This window comes from Oryza glaberrima, chromosome 3, assembly GCF_000147395.1.
Source record: "Oryza glaberrima chromosome 3, OglaRS2, whole genome shotgun sequence".
Taxonomy (NCBI): Eukaryota; Viridiplantae; Streptophyta; class Magnoliopsida; order Poales; family Poaceae; genus Oryza; species Oryza glaberrima.
The window spans coordinates 10,924,178-10,944,474 of record NC_068328.1 but is presented as its reverse complement, the minus strand read 5'-3'; the positions used below and the strand labels follow the sequence as shown (position 1 = coordinate 10,944,474).

The following is a 20,297-nucleotide window of genomic DNA, read 5'->3' as shown; positions in this document are numbered from 1 at the left end:
AGCCGAGGCCCGGAGGCAGAAGGGCTTTGATGGGGGGGGGGGGGGGAAGAGGGGGGCGCCAGCCACCCTGGCGCCGCGGTCTGGGGGGAGGCGCCAGCCGTTGCCCGGAGGCAGAACAGACTAGGCGAAAATTTTGAGGGAGGGAGAAAGTTGGTGGGGCCCGCAGAGGAGGGGCGCGCCAGCCATGCTGGCGCCGTGGTATGAGGGGCGGCGCCACTCTGGCTGGCGCCCCTTTCGGCCTAGTCAGAACCTCCACGACTGCTCTACTGCCACGGTGGCACGGGCATGGCGCCAGTGTGGCTGGCGCCGCCATGTTGGTGTACGGCGCCAGCCACTCTGGCGTACCAAAAAGGACCATTTCCGGTTTAAGTTTTTTAGGGGTCTATTTGTAAAATAAGTTTTCAAAAAGGACCAAAATGTAAAAATTTCTGCAAAATCCACTCCCTAGTACAGTAGTAGGCCTTCTGCTTGTGCATCTCTTTGCGTGTTAAAACTTGGGCCTGGTTAAAATGTGAGGCCAGTTTTGTGCAAAGCTGGGGAAATTCGAGACAATATTCCAAGATGGGCTGAATCGCATCATGTACGTGCTCCAGTGTTGGGCCAAACCGACAAATTACCATTTGACTAGAAAAATTGGACCCATCTAGGCTAAAAAAAAAAAAATCTTTTGTTCTCAAACTCTTCCAATTTTCACCTAGAATACAAAAAACGGTTCTTAATTTCCCCAATTTAACTTTCAAAAAGATGGACATACAACACCTTAAACCAATATATCTACTATGGTTCATGAACCACTAGGTAAGTTTTTTCACCGGCCCTTAGAAAAAGATTTAAAATCTTAGCAAGTTACTATTGAGTTAGCCCTATTGCAAATAGTACACATGTTCCCGACTAGTTAAGCTAATCCCCCTCTTTGCCGCAAGATAAAAAGAATACAATGATTAATATAGAGCTTGTTTGACATGGCTATGAAGCTTAAGCCCAACCAAATAATTTCAGCTCTATTTAAAATAGGCAAAATTGGTTATATATTACTCAAAGTTCATTTTAAAATAGACAAAATTGGTTATATAGTATTAAAAGTTCACGTTTTTAGTTTTATAACACCGAAAAATACTGGTTCACTTTAATAGCACTTAAAGTTCACCACATTCATATTTTTAACATATCCATCAATTCTCGATCGTTTTTCGTCCAGCTTAATCGCTATTGATTCAGCTATGCACACGGTATGACGTTTCTAAACGTCATATAAAAAATGGTCTGGTCGATAAAAAAAATTACCGGCACCATTTTTCGGGCTACTATGCACGGTGGTCAGGGACTCAGGGGTCCTTGGAGCGGCTGGAGACGATGGGTCCATTTAGCATAGATTCTACTCTGAAATTCTTCCTACAGAGAACTATACCAAAAACTTTTGAGATCCTGAATAATATAGAGGGGAGTTATCGCTCCGCTCCTGAAAATTACATTACAAGAGTGGAGCGGTATTTCCGTTCCTTCTCATGCCAAACAGGTCTCGACGAGTGTCCATGAGAGTATGAGACCATGACCACCTTCCGCAGTTTGCAACTTAATTAATGAGAGGCAGATAACTATCGATGTACACGAACAGTACTCGAACACGTTAGATTTAGCTGCAGCATGCGTTTGATGTCCCAGGTCGAGCTAGCCAACCTTCACAAGTTCATCAAGTGCCCCGCGCAATCTTAACATATGGACCTATGGTATATCAGCTCACACGTTATGCCGTAGATCGATTCCGACCGATTGATCGATCGTTCGGCGTCAATCCATTTCTGACCATGTCATACTGTCATTGCCCTCGAGTTAAACAAACAAATAGGTATGAACTTGTTGCACCATTTGCTTGATCCATCTGCAGATCCGCTTCATATTATCATATATGTTTTCATTTATATATGCTTATGAATTTATGATCGATGTAGATGCTAGCTACCATGCGCGAGATCCGGCCATGGGCGAAGAGGAAGAAAAATATCCAGTTGATCAGTTAAAAGTTGAGACAGCGAACGCATAATTACAAACCTCTCCTCTATATTAACAACATATTAGTATGATCGTACAAGGGAAGTACAAGATGATCGAACCAAGAACTAAGGCAGAAGCAAGCGTACATGCACAGCAGAAAGCAGTATATATACGGTACATATACTCGTATCCATGGTGGTGTGGCATGTAGAAGGAAACGGAGCTCCGATCGATGTAGCTAGCTACCAGCCTACCAGTAGTCTTGACCGTATAGCAAGTTCCCATGGTCGTACACGCTCTGGAACGGCATGGGCGCCGCCGTGGCCATGACGCCGGCGGCGCCACCACCGGTGGCATCCGCCGTCGCCATCATCATCTGCCCCGCGCCGGCGGCGTTCGCGGTCGCCATCGTGGGCGGCATGCTGGAGCGGGGGACGACGCCGCCCGCCGCAGCCGCCGGCATCATCATCGACGCGCGGCCGAACGAGGAGGAGGAGAAGGAGTGGTAGCGCTGCTGGTGGTGGTGGTGGTGGTGATGGTCGAGGTCGTGGTCGGCGACGTTGGAGTCGCGGCCGGTGAGCTCCTGCACCACGGCGCGGAACTCCTCGGCGCTGGCGGTGAGCTTCATGGGGCTCGAGATGTACACCACCTTGATCCCCTTCCCGCCGCCTCCCCTGCTCCCCTTCCCGCCGCCGCCGCCGCCCTTCCCGCCGCCATGGCACGGCTTCGAGATGCCGCCGCCGTTGTGGTGCACGCTCAGCCTGTCCATCGATCTTGCCTCCATCGACCAAACCAACAATTAATTAAACGCAAACCAATCAATCGATCCACCTCTCGACAAGATTGAGATGATGATGATGATGATCTAAGAAGTAGTGGTGGTGGGTCTTAGGCTTCGGTGGCGCGATAAATATATAGGGCGCGCGCCGCCGCAAAAGATTGTTTGATGTACTACGGGGGGTGGTGATTTTTGTTTCAGGGATCACTGGTTTCTGTGGCGCCCGCGCTACGGATTGGCTCGGCCCGCAGGTTCCGCGAATCCACGGAAGAATAGTAAAGTTTTTTTTGGAGGCAAATTGAGGCACATGCGGTTTTGGTGGTTTCTGGAGTTGGAGAGTCATGCAGGCAAGTACGGTCGCTGGGTGTGACGGTTTCTTTCTCGCGTCTCGCCATCCTACGTAGTAGGAGTAGCTTGCAGCTTGCTAGTTGCAAGTTGCGACTACTATGCCATGAGTAGTACTTTCTTGTTTTGGAGAAACTTTTTATTCGCTTGGATGGATATCAAATTTGCTTATAATAATTGTATTTTTTTAAATATAAATGAATTAATAAGTAATATATCACTTCACAAGCATGTTTAAATTACACAAATTAATATATTATTATTATTATTTATATTTATTTAATTGACATGTAATAAACGAGTGAACATCTGATTACACGCGAAGTTTTTCACCGGAATGCAAAAGTTCAAAAACCACAAAAACATGATTTTTTGACATATTGGAGTGTATTGGGTGCGTTCGTGGCAAAAACTCACTTCGTGATTTGCGCGGCGAACTTTTGTCAATTAATGCCAATATTGGCACATGTGGGTGCGAAGTCTTTCACCGGAAAGCAAAAGTTCAAAAACCACAAAAACATGATTTTTGGACATATTGGAGTGTATTGGGTGCGTTCGTGGCAAAAACTCACTTCGTGATTCGCGTGGCGAACTTTTGTCAATTAATGTCAATATTGGCATATATTGGCACACGTGGATGCGATGTTTTTGACCGGAATGAAAAAGATCAAAAATCCCTAAAACATGATTTTTTTTTTTATATATATTGGAGTGTATTGGGTGCGCTCGTGGAAAAAACTCACTTCGTGATTCGTGCGGCGAACTTTTGTCAAATAATGCCAATATTGGCATATATTGGCACACACGGATGCGTTGTTTTTGACCGGAATGAAAAAGTTCGAATAGCAGCAAAACATGATTTTTGGACATATTGGAGTGTATTGGGTGCGTTCGTGGCAAAAACTCACTTCGTGATTCGCGTGGTGAACTTTTGTCAATTAATGCTAATATTGGCATATATTGGCCTACGGTTTTTCTCCGATTATTTAGCGCGATAAATATAACTACAGTAGTAGTCCAGTAGTCGGAAGGTTGGTGAGGAGGGGAATGAAATTCTATCTATGATGATGAATTGATTATCGATCTCCATCGACATCGACGATCTGCACAATAGATCAATCGATCGATCGAGTAGGGAAGGTTCCCGGAAAAAAAAGGGGCGCAGGAGATTTTGACGTACAACGATAAATCTGTTGATTACTCGGATGGCATGTCGCCCTGGAAGCCTACACGAGAGTTTTGCCGGCGTTCCGGTCAACGTACGGTTCCGCTGGAGAAATATTTCGCGCCGGACAACGTGGAGATATCGATGGTGATGTACATGCATGCCGTCTCTGCTACCGTCGACCCAATCGTGTGGCACACGTAATAGTAGCACACAACGGCGAGAATGGCGACGTGGATCGTCTTCGTGTTCGGCGGGCGAGCGATCGATGGACACAGCGCTGGCAACGGAGAAGCTAACGTGGGGTATAGAGGTGGGCTGACTCTGGGGCGGAGCTACATGTTTAAAGGGGGGTGCCCAGAAACCCGGTAAAGACAATTTTTTAGCTATAGTTCATCAATTTGCACCATATAAGTACCCCTCAGCGCAAACTTAAGCACCCACCTCTAAAACAGAGTAAAGCAAACATGTGGCGCCTCTTTCCATTTCACTCTAGCTCCGTGGGTGGGCAATAGCCACTAGGGAGGGATACGGACGATCGGATCAATTCGAATAAGGTAATATGGTCAAACGACATCAATTCATTGAGTTCTGTTGGATTTTTTTTAAACAAAAGGGAGTTAATTATGTTGGATTTGAGTAAAGATCATATGTTAGTCAAGTTAATTCGATATATATTGATAAGATAGGCTCATCAATTTAGTCCGCAAAATAATACTTTAACTCTGACAATTTTCCTAGTCAAATTTAACTAACCTTATAGAAAAGTTAAAAAAATATATTAAAATATCATATTAGTTTTATTAAATCTAATATTTAATATATTTTGATAATGTGTTTATTTTTTTTAAAATATTGCTATATTTTCTATAAACGTGATCAAACTTTAATAGGTTTGACTAGGAAAAAAATCAAAATGACTTAAAATATAAAATGAAGATAGTAATATGTAGAATTGGTGAACTAAAAGGTCTTGGAATGGATCTTAAAAAACTAAGATCACTACTTAAAATGGTAATAATTGCTAATACTGTGATATATCATATCTCGTATTAGATTTGTTTTTCTATGAGATGAAGGAGGTATACTAAATATGTTTTTTATGGTATGATGGGAGTGGTGAAGTGCATGTCCGAACAGAAACAAATGGCGGAGCCATGGCATCATTGATGGATCCAGACAATAAAATAAATCTAGCACTCCCTCCATTTTAAAATAAATGTAGTTGTACTTCTCATGTACAATCTTTGATCATTTGTTTTATTTAAAATTTTTTTATGATTAGTACTTTTATTGTTATTAGATAATAAAACATGAATACTCCTGTATATGTGACTAATGTTTTTTAAATAAAATAAACGGTCAAACATTGAACACGGATACTCACGACACGGAAGTGGAGTAGGTTTCTATTGGTTGTCAATCATTTCACGGCATCATTTCGTAAGAAATCACGGTAGACGTTGCATAGGCGGCTGCATGCCGCCAACCTCTGCCACTGTGTACAAACACACGCACGCACATCCTATTGCGCCATTACCATTCAAATGAAAGAATAAATCACACTGGTTGACGTGTACTATCATATTGAAGTAGCTCGTCACTACTCATGAGCCATGACCGCACTCTAGCAGATAGCATGGTCATAAAAAAACGCAGCTTGATTGTTCACCTCTATATGTTGTAGTATATTCTAATTAAACTTGTTCTAAATTTAACCAAATTTATAAAAAAAATTAATAATATCTGTAACACGAAATAAGTTTCATTCAAACTAACATTTCAAATATTTTTGTAATATGTTCAATTTGTGTAAAAATTATTGCTAACATTTTCTATAAATTTAGTTAAACTTAAAGAAGTTTAATTAGAAGAAAAGTTAAAAATAATTTATAGTATAAAACGGAGGGAGTACAACAAGAGTTCTTAATGCAAGTGGCAGCCCTCGTAAAAGAAGTGGTAGTTACTATTCCTTCATCTTAAAATATAGCTACTTTTAATATTTAAATTTTATCATGAAACATAGTTCAATAGCAACATGTACAATACCAATGGGTGTTTATATAGTAATGAAATTTCCAAATACTCCTCACCTCTCCATAATCCCTCCCACCAACCAAGACAATTAATAAAGGATAAACTAGTACTATTTTTTACTTCTCTCCTTAATCTTCGCGAAAAACTCTAAAAAGTAGCTATATATGATCTAAGATGGAGGGAGTAGCAAGTATATCATTATATATCCCATCGCCTTTATATATATGTGCTCTATTATTTTCATAGCCTATTTTTTTTATAGTATATCATTAAATAGGTAAAGAAAAGAGCCATTCTGTTCGCTCTAAATGCCTAAAAGTTGACACATTAAAATTGAATTAAAATAATACGCTGCTATATCATAATCAATCCAAATTATAACGGTGTAAGTTGATTGATATAATTGTATAGGTGGTAGTATAAGATTAGAATTGTATATCAAATCTAAATTTACTTAGAACTGATTTGTCTATTAAATCCAATTTTATTTTTAAATTTTATTATATTCAAAATAAAACTATATCTATAGAAACAAAAGCTAAGGATTGTATAACACATAATATTCCTTATCAAAACTAGCTTTGTGTAAAATTGTGTGAAAAATTATGCTAATCTCTATCTCTACTATTATAAAAATTGAAGATATTTTTGCCATTACTTTTGGTACGTCATCCGTATTTGAATCGGTTTGTAAGTTCAATCTCTTTTGGAAATACAGATCCGTGTTTGAGTCAGTTTTTAATTTTGTTCGTTTTTAGAAATACAAAAGGAGTCATGTAAAAAATCTTTTTAAAAAACTTGCATGCTAACTTGAGACGATCGGACCCTTAATTGCGGCTAATGATTTTGTAAAAAGAATATCCAAGCGAATTCCTATAGTAAATTTCACCTTAGCTAAACTGTACAACAATAATAAGATTAAAAATGGCCTTCACCCGTTGCTAATTTTAATTTAAAATTGAAAGCGTATACGACAGAAATGACTACGTAGTTCTGTGGATTATTGTCTTGAACCTTGGAGGCAAATATATAAAATAGCACATGACTTGAATCTTTAGAAATCCATGAGAGGTAACATAATATCCTACTATAGTACCTGAATCCTCTAACGGAGTCAGGGGAATGTGTCCAGGAGGATGTGGGGTTGGCTGTGGAGAACAGGGGAATGGCGAGGCCCTAGCGCCTTGGTGCGATGGAGGACTAGTGATGGTAGATCTAGGGCCGCTAGATCAGGTGCGGAGGTAGGTTGCTTGCTGCTGCTTGACGCAAACGACAATCACCGAAAATTAAAGATTGGCCGTGAGATAGCTCCTCCTAAGGATGATGCCTCTAGCTCTAGGTTGTCCACTTTAATACCATAAACTGTGTGTGCGGGTATAATTGTGTTGGGCCTTTGCAGTGATATACAAAGAGTATATGACTTGGATATTAAGTTATCAAAGATAGATCGGATAAAAACTAATCATATCCTATTACAACAACTAAATCCTGCATACACAACAAATTAAAACACGTACTCATGTAGAGTTTTATGGGTCTAATTACTATATTTGCCTACGTTTACTTTATACGGTCACGCTAATACACGTGATGCATGCTAATCAGTAGGTAGCGCGTCTCGGATCGCTCCCATTCCTCTGGCTTTTATCCTTTCTTTCCTCCCGATCCCGCTTCGATCTTTTCTATCTTGCTCTCCCTCCTCTCTGGTTGAATAATGTTTATTCCAATTGTCTAGAAACCTCTCCTTATAAATTCACCCATCATCATTATAAATGAAGAGAGATGTTGTATTGTACTTCCATTGAATTTTAAGTAATTGACAATGTTGACTTCCATGGACGCACACATTAGCTAATTAACAACAGCCAGATCATCAGACTATTTTTTTAAAGGAGATCATCAGACTATTTAAATAATCCAAGCTAATGTTCTATATAGGAAGGATCGAGTAATCCGATTTGGATTGCAGATGCATTCCATGATTAATATTGTACCGACCGACCGATGACTTCCCCTAATTAAACAGCTCGATGCATCGAACGATCTCCGCTCCCGCGCCGGTCGAGCCGTTGAAACAATCGATCCAATCAACGGAAAGCAACGTGGACATGCAACAAATAATTTCTGGTCCAAGATTGTGTCTATCTCCCGTCCAGGAACGTGCTTAGCTTGCCAACCATTGCCATTAAACAGGAGTCCCGTAAAATATTCACCTCGCCTGTAGAGCTGCAAGTGCGAGGTACTTTCTCCTGCGCGCTGTACATGCCGCAAGCACGCACGTAGGCACCCATGCACGGTCAAAAAGCTCAGGTTAATTACTTATTCCCCGTACTTTAAACGGACTTAATTTATCATACACTATTATAGTGTATATATATATATATATGCCTAAATTAAGTAAAGCTTTAGGTAGCTTCCACTAACCGTTTGAACGAGATTTAATCCACTTCCGGCAAGAAACGGCTTCTATCCTAATTTGGATCCTCTGCAGCGGAGGAGAGAATGTAGAGGGAGCTACAGTGCTCTGCATTAGGGTGTGTTGTTTGCTGTTGGATCCACATCCAACGGTCAAAAACAAATCGCTACAGCAGATCTAAACAGTAAATGGAAACAGTAATCAAGCAAACAGTAAAAATACTGTTTACAAAGTACTTTGCTACAGTACCAAAAGACTGTTTGTTGCATTGGTTCGCTGTAGCAGACTCAGAATACTATAGCTACAGTTCCTCTCTGCTGTACTGTAGAGGACCTGGATCCTTTGTCTCCAGGGAAGTTATGCGAGTCTGTTTACCATCTACTCTCTCCGTTTCACAATATAAGTCATTATAGTATTTTTCATATTCATATTGATGTTAATGAATCTAAACATATATATCTATCTAGATTTATTAACATCAATATGAATGTGGAAAATGCTAGAATGACTTACATTGTGAAACGGAGGAAGTAACTGTAGTGTTCTAAAAAAAGAAAAAAAACCATGTAACTGGAAAAAAAAAACTACTACATGTTATTACCAGGTAATCAAAAATCCTGTCAGACGCAAGGCCGATGACGCCAGCGTTTTATCATCACCACGACAAGGTAATCCCGGCGCGATCAGCAACAGGCCGGGAGGAAGCTGCGGTACGGCTTGGAAGGAGACAGGATTGAAGAATTAACGCGCGGTGTGATCGATCGATAGTGTGATCTGTACTGAAGTCTGAAAGAAAGTGCAATCTGAAAACTGAATAATGACCGTGCATACTGCCGGGTGAAGTTTCCAGCTAGCCCTGTAGCGATCCATCCATCTCATCGTTTTTATTCTTCCACTCTTAGTCAATGGTGCCGCCGCTATCACTCAACTCAACGTACCGTCTCCCCGTCGGCACCACCGGAGAGGCCAGGACTCCGCGCCGTCGTCGTCGGCCCACTTGCAGGCGCAGCGAAGATAAAGATAAAGTAAAAATAACATTAACATATAATTAATTAAGTTTTAATTATTATAATATTTTTTAAAAAAAATAGACTTATCTTATGTTTTAAAACAACTTTTTAACAGAAAGTTTTCATATAAAATGTACCGTTTAATAGTTTAAAAAACACGCTAATGAAAATTAAGATTGTATCCCAAAATAATGAGGCCTACGTATGGAATTGGGATTGAGATCCTCTGCAGTTGAATGCACGGTGTTTTATCACTGACATGTGGGCTCAGGGATCATTGGGTCCACATGTCAGTGACAAAGTTACGTGACTTCGACTGCAGAGGATACTGATCCATAGGATTAGGATTAGTTGCAGTCCCTATATATTAACTACAACTTTGGCAGTAGCCACCGATCCAACCATCGAGCTAGTAAGGAATGTTCAGATTTAGTTGTATCCTCCCTCCTTGAGCTCTTTGAACATCAAATACGGGCACAGTTATTTTTCATTTGAGAAGAAACTTAATACTACTTATTTAGATGTGTACAAGAAGCTTGGCATTTATTTGAAGGGCTTTAAGCAGTGCTCATATTTTGATGTAACTCCTTTAATTTTTTTATGTCACTCATGCTCTGTTCAACTAAGAAACATTAATCCTGTTGATTTTCTTTAATTTTTTTTGAACGGAACATTTTCTTTAGAAGTTATCAATAGAAGCTTCACACTGATTTACGGGAAGATTTTGGAGTGCTAGTTTAGCTTTCTTTTTTTTTTTTTACTCAGTGGATGCATTATTCCCAAACACAGGGAAAAGTTAAACTCACTAGCTTATTTGCCAGTGCTATGTACAATTGTGCAAAATATTATTGAAGTGAAGTATATGTGCATTTTCTTTATAAACTACATTTGATTTCTCTTAAACTTGAGAAAGTTGAGATAAAAAGAAAAGGAGAAAACATTTCATATCCGAATAGCTAAAAGGAGGAAGCAAAGACAGTTAATTCTCGACGTTCCTTACCTGCTGGATGGTGGATCAGCGGCTACTACCAAAGTTGCTGTCACTATAATAATTGCACCTGATCCCTACGTATGTGTCACTTTCTGCAGGATTAGTGGATTACTGCTCGCCAAGGCCTGCTGCAGTAACTCCCATATGCATGCAACATTGGATATTTTCCTGCACTATCTGTCCCTCTCGCACCATTTTTCTCTCCGGTGGATTCTCTCTCGACATCTTTGCAGGGAAAACAGCGTTAGGTAAAATTAGAACCAGATCATCATCGAGTGTATTGCTCTGCGCACCCATTTTCCTGCGTGCAGTTGTTTTGCTAGGAAGAGTACTGTGTCAATAATTATATTCCTTACGCCTTAGATTTGTTATGGATCATCAGATTAATACGTATCTATGACTCTCGTTTTCTGTCAGTCAAGAGAAGTTATAGTCAGCGCGATGATCTAACTAGTTTGCTTAATTAACCACTCCATTAAAAAAATATATACGTGTCACTTTGGTACTCCAGTTCAACTAGAACAGAGACTTCCTTTGGAATTCTGAACCTCGCACCGTTAATAATTCATTATGCAGCTCGTGCGCAGTCCAAACATGGGGCGGATGGGATAAACCAGCACCGACTTTGAACGCCATCGTGTTAAACTAATAGCTTCAAACACGATGGTAATTAATTATAGCTTGGTCAGATTAATAATTGGTAGGCATACCAGGTATACGGATCGGATTAGATAACCTCTGTTGATTACTTCGGCCATTTATAGAACGGTGACATGACGAATGGTTTTGAAAAGCCAGCTCGGAGCTAGATTCCCGTCGACGTCGATGCGGGCTGTGTTTCTACGGGGACGTTCATTCCTTTGCAAGGGTATGGGTGCCTGCTAAACCTAACTTCGAGCGACGATAGACGAGGACCAGAGAAGAAAGTGGCAGGTAGCGCAACACGATCGACGGGATGGGGAAGAAGATATGCCTACTATACGACAAACTCAACCTTAGGACAATCTGCTGCGGAGCCTATTACGTGAGCTTGATCTGTCACCGGAGAACAATCCACTGTTGATCTTTTCATTAAAGATCGGGATATTAATTATATTCTATAATCTAAAATGAGGAGGGGATGGCAGGAGTGGTGGCCAAAGAAGGAGAGGGGAGGTGTGCTGCCAACAGGCGGAGGGGAATCATACGGACGTACGAGAGGGAGACAGAGAGGGGAGACGGACGACGAAGGCGTGGTGGCATACAAGAGGGAGATGGGCTAACGCCTTTGGGACGGGAATAGCAATATCCGGCTAACAGTGGGTGCAAAGGGTATATATGTTGATTTATTTATTGTCACGTGGTCTAGACTGTAAAAAAAAAATCCATTTATACTGCTAACAAAATGTAATATAGAATCCGCCTTATAAAAAGCAAGGCAATTTTTTCTACAGACATCATGACTTTGCGGTTTCAGCTGTAGGATATGACTTTTGGGGAAGACACTCTCAAAAGTTATATTTGCTGGTGGACACCGTACCCATTAAAATAATAATTTCTGGGTGAGGAGGAGAGAGAAATCACGTGAAATGTCAAAAATACCTTTAGGCCCACATGTCAGCTCTCCTATATCTCTTATCTCTCTCTCCTCCTTCCAGCGCCGCATCGCATCTCCGCCACATCTTGGTAGGAAGGTGAGCGCGCGCAACGGTGAGTCGGTGACCCCTTGCTAGCTGGTGTTCGACGACCCGAGCACGGTGCTGGAGCCGTTGATGAGCTGGAGGCCGCCGTTGGACGATAGGCGGCGCGCGCCACCCGAGTCAACGATTGCGCCGTTGCCGGCCGTCCAGACAAGTACCCCGCTGGTGTAGGTGATGCCGGCGATGAAGAAGGACAACAAGGTTGGGGACACCGTGAAGGAGAGGAGGCGCTATGACGGCGACAAGAGGGGATCGAGGTTCAGGGCGCGGCGGCAGAAGCGGAGGGTAGGCGGGAAGCTGCCACCAGCAACTGCTGCTCATGGACTGTGTCGGAAGCGGGAAGGAAGGCGGGGTGTCGTTGGAGGAGACGGTGCCACTGTTGGAGTACGTGCGACTATCGCAGCCGGCGTGGCTCCCCGATGAGATGGACCCGTTGAAGAGCGACGCCAACGGAGAACCAACCGCAGACGCCGACGGGGACGCCGAAGCTGCAGGCGGCGGAGCGGAAGGCACAGAAGCCAGCCAAGGAGCCCCCGTCCCCGCCGCAGTCGCAGCAACCAAAGCCGACAGCGTGGAGGCTGATCGAGTACGTGCAATGCGGCATTGGAAGGAGGGGATAGGAGAGCTGACATGTGGGCCCAAGGTCATTTTTGACATTTCATGCAATTTCTCTCTCCGCCTCACCCAGAAGTTATTATTTTAATTGGTGCGGTGTCCACCAATAAATATCCAACTTTTGAGAGTGTCTTCCCCCCAAAAGTCACTTCGCGCAGTGTTTTACAGTTAAAACTGCAAAGCCACGATATGCTGTAGCAAAAATTGCCAAAAACCAACTACTAAAATAGAAAAGTATTTGAGGTGATCTCCATTGTGGATTGAGTTTTTAGAAGTGGCCTAATCCCACATGACAATTTTTTTATGAGATCCTTTTAGAAAGGGCTTGTATTTGTTCGTGTCCTTAATTACGTACAACAACTACCACTAGGTAGGAGGGTGTTTTATACATCAGTGTGAACAAATTAATTGGGTAATTTGAAGAGAGAGAGAGATTTGTATGGTCGCTCGGACTGGGATCTATCTAAGAACATTTCCATTAGCTCATTCAAATTTGACCCTTCATATATTTATTTGGATGGTCATAAAAAAAGATTCCCTCTTATATCCTCTCCACTTCAACCGATCATATATACTTCATCCTTCATATTACACCCTCCTATATTTTAGTAATATCTTCTAACTACTCATATATTTATATTAATTTTTTCATAGAAGCTATATTCTGAACGACTTAATTTTAACATTGGTATTTGTAGTGTGTAGTTATTTGAAATGAGTATATTTTAACCAATACATTTGTAATAGGTACAATAAAATCATAGCGAGATAAAATACATGCGGCAAAGTGTATAGCAACATAGCTATTCATCCTTCTCTGACCCAACTTCTATTCCCCTTCCTCTCTTATCCAGCAAACAACGGTGAGGAGCGGGCATGTGCGGAGGGGCGACGACGGCTGCAAATCGAGCACGCAGAGGCAACGGGTGGGCGCACAAGGGCAACGGTGACAATGGGCGTGGAGGGGCGACAGAGGAAATGAACATGGAGGGGTGACGACGGAAGCTAGCGTGAATCTCAGCGCGGGCGACGGCGCGCATGAGCAACGGCGGGAGCGTCCGATGTTGCGGTGCGGCGTGGATGGGTGCATGGCGGCCGCTGGTAGCACAGCTGCTGCCAACAGCCCACCTCCAGATCTGGTACACCCCTCCCTCTCCATCCTCACTCCACAGCTACACCAGCCAGTGAGCCACCGCTACCTCTCTACCCTCACTCCACGGAATTTCGGATGGAGGCGGGAGCTTGTTTTAGAGGCGGCTATTGCAATATCGCGTGAAGAGAAAGGAACGATCCTCTCTCCTGTTTAGCACATGCGCTACTATTTTTGAATGACTGGTGGGTGTATTCGTTGGAGGCTCAGATTTCGTCCATGCACACTATTTCTTAGGGCCTGTTTAGTTCCCCAAAATTTTTTCCTAAAAACATCAGATCGAATCTTTGGACACATGTATAAAGTATTAGATATAGATAAAAAGAAAAACTAATTGCACAGTTATGGGGGAAATCGCGAGACGAATCTTTTAAGCCTAATTAGTCCGTGATTAGCCATAAGTACTACAATAACCCACATGTGCTAATGACGACTTAATTAGTCTCAAAAAATTCGTCTCGCGGTTTCCAGACGAGTTCTGAAATTAGTTTTTTCATTCGTATCCGAAAACCCCCTTCCAATATCCGGTCAAACGTCCGATGTGACACCCAAAAATTTTCTTTTCCCTAACTAAACACACCCTTAGATGAAGGATACGATGAGTATCTGTGGGATGCTCTAAGCTAACAGTCTGAAACAGACAGGTCAATCTGGTCAAGGTTGATTGCTGGCTAGGCTAGCTGTCGGAATTTACCAGAGTACGTTGCATGCTCAGTCTAGATCTTACTGGGATTTGGGAACAAGGCCTGACTTTCAATTTTTTCCATCACATTAACCTGTCATACAACTTTTCAGTCACATCGTACCAATTTTAACTTAAACTTTTAACTTTAGAAGGGACTAAACACAGCCAAGATTAGGATTCCAGGGAGTACTCCCCTCTCCTAACTACTACTCTCCATTTTTCACGTGTAAGTTTTCTGAATAGCTAAACTGTGTAGATTTTTTTTAAAAATAATTTTTTTAATAGTCGTATTAATCTATTTTTATTTTTTAATTAACAATTAATTAATCATGTACTCCGTTTTGTGCACGAGATTAGTTCGCAACCAGACAATGCGTAAACACAGCCCCGAGTAGCACAACGTGTTTAGGAAATGCGCAAGAATCTGCAGATCCCGTTCTAAGATATCCAGAGTTTTCACACATGAGAACTGATGAGCTTTACTCGTATTAGAAATCGTTTAGAACAATGTTTAAGCCAAACCTTAAGAATATAAATTATAAATAACTCTTAAATTATTGAGTTTGAAAATGTAAAATTATATGAATAGATTTGTCTTGAAAAATACTTTCATAAAAGTATACATATATCACTTTTCAATAAATATTTTTATAGAACAAGAAGTTAAAGTTATAATTTGAAGACCGTGTCGCTGTCAAAACGACTTTCTTTACGAGTACGAAGGGAGTATCGAGATATATGCATATGTTGATTGGTACCTTGAAGACAAAGGAAGAAGAAACTTGAGAGTCGAACAGGCCAGCAATCAATCGGGCAAGTTTTTTCCTCGAAATTCAGGGATCGCAGCAAGCAATTTAATTAGCTTGCTGCCCACGAAGCAAACCTGGAACCACAAATCAGTACACGCACAAGCTACGAAAAATAGCTCAAGTTTTTTCAGTCTGAACTCTGAAGCGCACAAGCATGACGGATTCCTTCTACACGTACGCGCTGTGTCAACGCCTCAACGGTTTCGCTGATTGAAAGTTTAATTGAAATTAGAACGATGTGACAGAAAAGCTAATTAGAAATTTATGTGTGTAGAAAAATTTTGATGTGATGGAAACATTGTAAGTTTGAAAAGAAAAGTTTACAGCTAAACACGGTGTAAGTACTACTCTGTGGAGCAGTTTTCTCGGCAAATCGATGGCTTGATCCATATTCCATCCCCTACAGCAAACTACGGATGAAAACAGTTGGCAACGGTCGAAAAAACTCTACCATTTACATTTACGTTTCCATATTTTTTTTCTTGAAAACAGAAGCAGAACGGTTGACCCGAAAACTGTAACAATATTGGTAATATCGATATATCAAAAACGGGACCGTTGGAACGGAATCTATCGATATTGATTGGAAGTCGAAAGTTCATGTTGGAAACTACGGAGTGTAGCATAATCACATATTTAACTATGCATGAAGATAACTTTATAACTTCATTCGTGCATCATCACACTTCATATAACACCGTTGTATAATGATTAATGATATAATAATAAGTTTGACGAACAATATAAATAAAAGTTTAACAATATTTTAACATCGATAAGTTGAGAAGATAAAAGTTCAGCAAAGTACACATGCCCTTAGGGTTAACAACATTTTTCCCTGGCCACTTCCTTTTCCTCATGGGCTACAAGCTTGCCATTCTTTCTTTATTCATGGGCTTTTGATGGGTTGGGCTGATAGGGTCGCTAGATTACTTCGGAATTTTTTTTATAAAAATCACCGGACAATTACGGTTACAGACAAATACAGTTACTGACAAAACGGTCGGAAAAACCTCCATTCTATTTCCGCTATCATTTTTGGAAGATCTTGCTGTTTTCATTTTCGACACCGACAATTACCGATATCGACTGAAGCAGTTGGTGCAAATCGGAAATGGCAGTCGGAAATCTCGAAAATTTTCATACCGTTTTCACCGTACAGCAAACTGTCCGTACTCCATAGTATGTCAAGAACTGTTCAAAGCGACAAAGCCCTGTTGCCAACTGATGAAGAAGTCTACCCTCCTGACCAGATTGTTTGTCAACTGCATTAATTGTTGTGACTCAAGCAGCGTGCATGGAATGCGACAGGAACAAGAAACCGTGCAGTCATCGCTGCTAAGTGTGATTGGGTAGGTAGCTGGATTATTTAACTGGGACGCCATCATTAATTACTAGCACATAATCCATCCCAAACTTAATTAGTTCTCATTAGGGAGAAGGAGTCATTGAGGATGGCAGGTTATCTTGCACCTTCTACAGAGCAGGGTTTGACCGTCCTCATGTCAATCTGGAACCCTAGCTAGCTGATTGTTCACTGAATTCTGGAAAATGGGCTCAAGCTTTTGGACTGAGTGGAGGCAGTTGAGTTGACAGTTGAGCATGCTAGATTTGGTTTTACTGGGACAATGGACTACAGAATACTACTAGCATGCTAATGTCATGGTTCTCTAGTTAAGTAATGGACATTTTGGACTGCGCAGGGTATAAAACTTTAGCTGCATTGAATGATGAAAAAGAAGGCGAATCATTCATGGTATAGGATCCAAACGCACCCTATGTTTTTGGCGTCAAAGAACTCATCAAGATGGAAAGAAGCATGTTATTCTTGTTCTAGATAATTTTATGACCGTACTTACCGGAACAGCGAATGCATAATAATTGCGGATAGCCCGTTGGAACCGTTGATAGGTAGGCTACCAGGTTCAGTGAGGCATCAACAATTCAAGATTCGAGCCCATGAGAAGAATCCGGCCCATTATCTGACAGAAGGCATCCAGGCCGGCCCACTATTATCAGTATCAGCAAGAGTTTTTTTTTTAAAAAAAAAAAGAAATTGTGGGTTGAGATTTCCACAATTTGATGCATCAAAGTATCAGAACTATACCGGTCAAAAAAAAAATATCAGTACTATACTATTACCGGTATCATATTTCGCCACCTTCTTGTTTGTTCAAACTGGAAATCAGATGCTACTGTGTAGTAGAACTTACACTGTTATCGTGGCGCTTTGCTCTTCTTGCGTCGCCAATCCATGGTTCTGTGGTAGGCTGGTAGCAGCACATCACCAAGCCAAACTTGAGATATCAGAGAATAAGACTGAATACTCACATCCTAAATTAACAAAAAGAGGGTAGTAGTCCCCTAATTCCCAAAACCAAACAAGTCAAATTACTGCATAAAGACTAGTACGTACTGTAATAAAGAGAACAAATTAACTAACACAAACCTTGATCAAGCACGGAGTAAATTCTGAACTGGATTTGAGAAGGAAAAAAAAAACCCACTCGTTTCTACATCCAGATGATTTTGTGCCAAACTGTTAGTAGTATATACTCCAGTTCTTGTTGGAAATACTTTTGCTGCGTGGCTGCTCGATGGCTGGCGGCCGGCCCGAGTTCTTCCTGATCTGTTTATCGTTTGTTGGAGGCAGTTGGCTGTTGGCATCGTGGCGGCATGGCTGTGGTGGGTTCATGTGGTAGCCGACCAAGCTTCCACCCTTAAGAACAAGTTTAATAGCATAGCCCACTACTAACTCCAAATTATGTATAGCCAATATAATAGTCCATTCATACAATAACTGCTTACTATGCTATTAATATCTGGTCCCACTTGTCATACACACATTACGTCTTGAAGTCCGTGCTGCAGCTGGCTACAGATCTATAGCCCGCTGCTCTTCTCTCACTATCTTTATCTCTTTAAAATATATTTATAGCTGGCTTATAGCCTGCTATTGTACCTGCTCTAAGGCCATTCCCAACCCAATACACTGGACATCCATAAACTCCACATCATCAAGAAACTAATATATACTAGACACTACTCTTCCAATATAAACACCACTATTTCATATTTAAATTTAATGCTACTTATCTCACATGATGTCTTCATGTAAAACATGGTTTCCTTCTATTTTCTTGTTTATTCACTTGCCATATCATTTTTCATCTTAGATGACAGTTTATCTAATGTTATGAAAACAATCCTATTATTGTGTTGGGAATGGACTAAGTACTCCGTCATGTGAACCTGACCAATTGGCAGTTGCCAAAAACAATAATGCTTCAGGTAATTAAGGGGCTGTTTGGTTTCCAGGGACTTATTCTAAGTCTAAGTCCCTGTCACATCGGATGTTTGGATACTAATTTGGAGTATTAAACATCCACTAATTACAAAACCCATTCCATAAGCTTGGACTAATTCACGAGACGAATCTTTTAAGTCTAATTACGACATGATTTTGACAATGTAATGCTACAGTAAACTTTTGATAATTATGGATTAATTAGGCTTAAAAAATTCGTCTCGCGGATTAGCTCTCATTTATGAAATTAGTTTTTTTATTAGTCTATGTTTAATACTCTAAATTAGCGTCAAAACATCTGATGTGACATGGGCTAAAAAGTTCTAGCCCCATCTAAACACCCCGTAAGCTTCCAGGTTCCAATGATCCAAAGCGCGCATTTGGCAGCAAAAGATGTAGAGTTCCAATGATCCAAATGACGTGGAGAAGTAGAAATCCAATGATCCAAATCATATGCCTGATGATATAGAGGTTCCAATGATCCAAATGACGTGGAAATTTGAAATAAAAAAAAGAAATTCCAATGATTTTAGAGGCTTCAAAGATCCAAATGACGTACGTGGAAAATTAGAAATCCAATGATCCAAATGATTACAGTTTCCAATTATTCAACTGACGTGGGAAATTTTAAAATAAATGTAAAAAAAAAACTAGAAACTCCAATGATCCAAATGATGTGGAAAAAAAAACTAGAGTTCCAATGATCCAAATGATGTGGCAGCGAAAACTTTTTTTTTCAAAAAACTAGAAACTCCAATGATCCAAATGATGTGGGATCCAAATGATGTGGCAGCGAAAAATTGAAGAAAATGGAGGTGCGGGGAATCGAACCCCGTGCCTCTCGCATGCGAAGCGAGCGCTCTACCATATGAGCTACACCCCCTTGGTGCAGTCGTAAACCATGTTTTTTATTTATTGTCATCGTAAAAATGGCCAAAGAGGGCAGTAATGCGACGTCACATTTGCTGTACAGAACAGTCTTGCAGAGTGCGTAGAGTATACTGTATATACCACAGCGACTGTGATAAAACAAAAGGTTAATACTCCCAATTTTGACTAAAAAAAGATGGAAGCAGCAATAAGTATACTCCACAGGAGGAGCTGGGAAGCCTGGGAGACGTGATGGAATGGTCCAGGTACTACCGCAAGGAAAGCCTATATACAATAGCCTCCTCCCTAGGCTCTCGTCAGTCCCTCTCCTCACCAAACCCCACTGCTCCGTGGGCCCCTGGACCCACCTGTCAGCCACCCGCCCGTTCTCCCCCACCCCTCCGAGTTTCAACCCTTTGACTCGAGCGCACGCTCCTTCCCCCGTGGT

The 20,297-nt window shown here is 41.2% G+C and overlaps 1 protein-coding gene, 1 non-coding gene and 1 pseudogene across 2 annotated transcripts; 1 reads left to right on the top strand and 2 right to left on the bottom strand.

Moving 5' to 3' along the window:
- Positions 1-2,041: 2,041 nt before the first annotated feature.
- On the bottom strand, positions 2,042-3,023 carry LOC127768129 (zinc-finger homeodomain protein 2-like). The gene has a single exon (XM_052293659.1). It carries the CDS (start codon positions 2,774-2,776, stop codon positions 2,243-2,245), a length of 534 nt encoding a protein of 177 aa, XP_052149619.1. The 5' UTR covers positions 2,777-3,023; the 3' UTR covers positions 2,042-2,242.
- A 9,564-nt stretch (positions 3,024-12,587) lies between these two features.
- On the top strand, positions 12,588-13,033 carry LOC127765322 (uncharacterized; annotated as a pseudogene).
- Positions 13,034-19,789: 6,756 nt separating this feature from the next.
- Positions 19,790-19,862, bottom strand: TRNAA-CGC (transfer RNA alanine (anticodon CGC)). Its single transcript has one exon. It is a non-coding gene; the product is annotated as a tRNA-Ala (tRNA).
- Positions 19,863-20,297: the final 435 nt, after the last annotated feature.

Bases quoted from the DNA above. Each gene is read 5' to 3' on its own strand.
- LOC127768129 (XM_052293659.1), bottom strand. From the start codon at position 2,776: ATGGAGGCAAGATCGATGGACAGGCTGAGCGTGCACCACAACGGCGGC.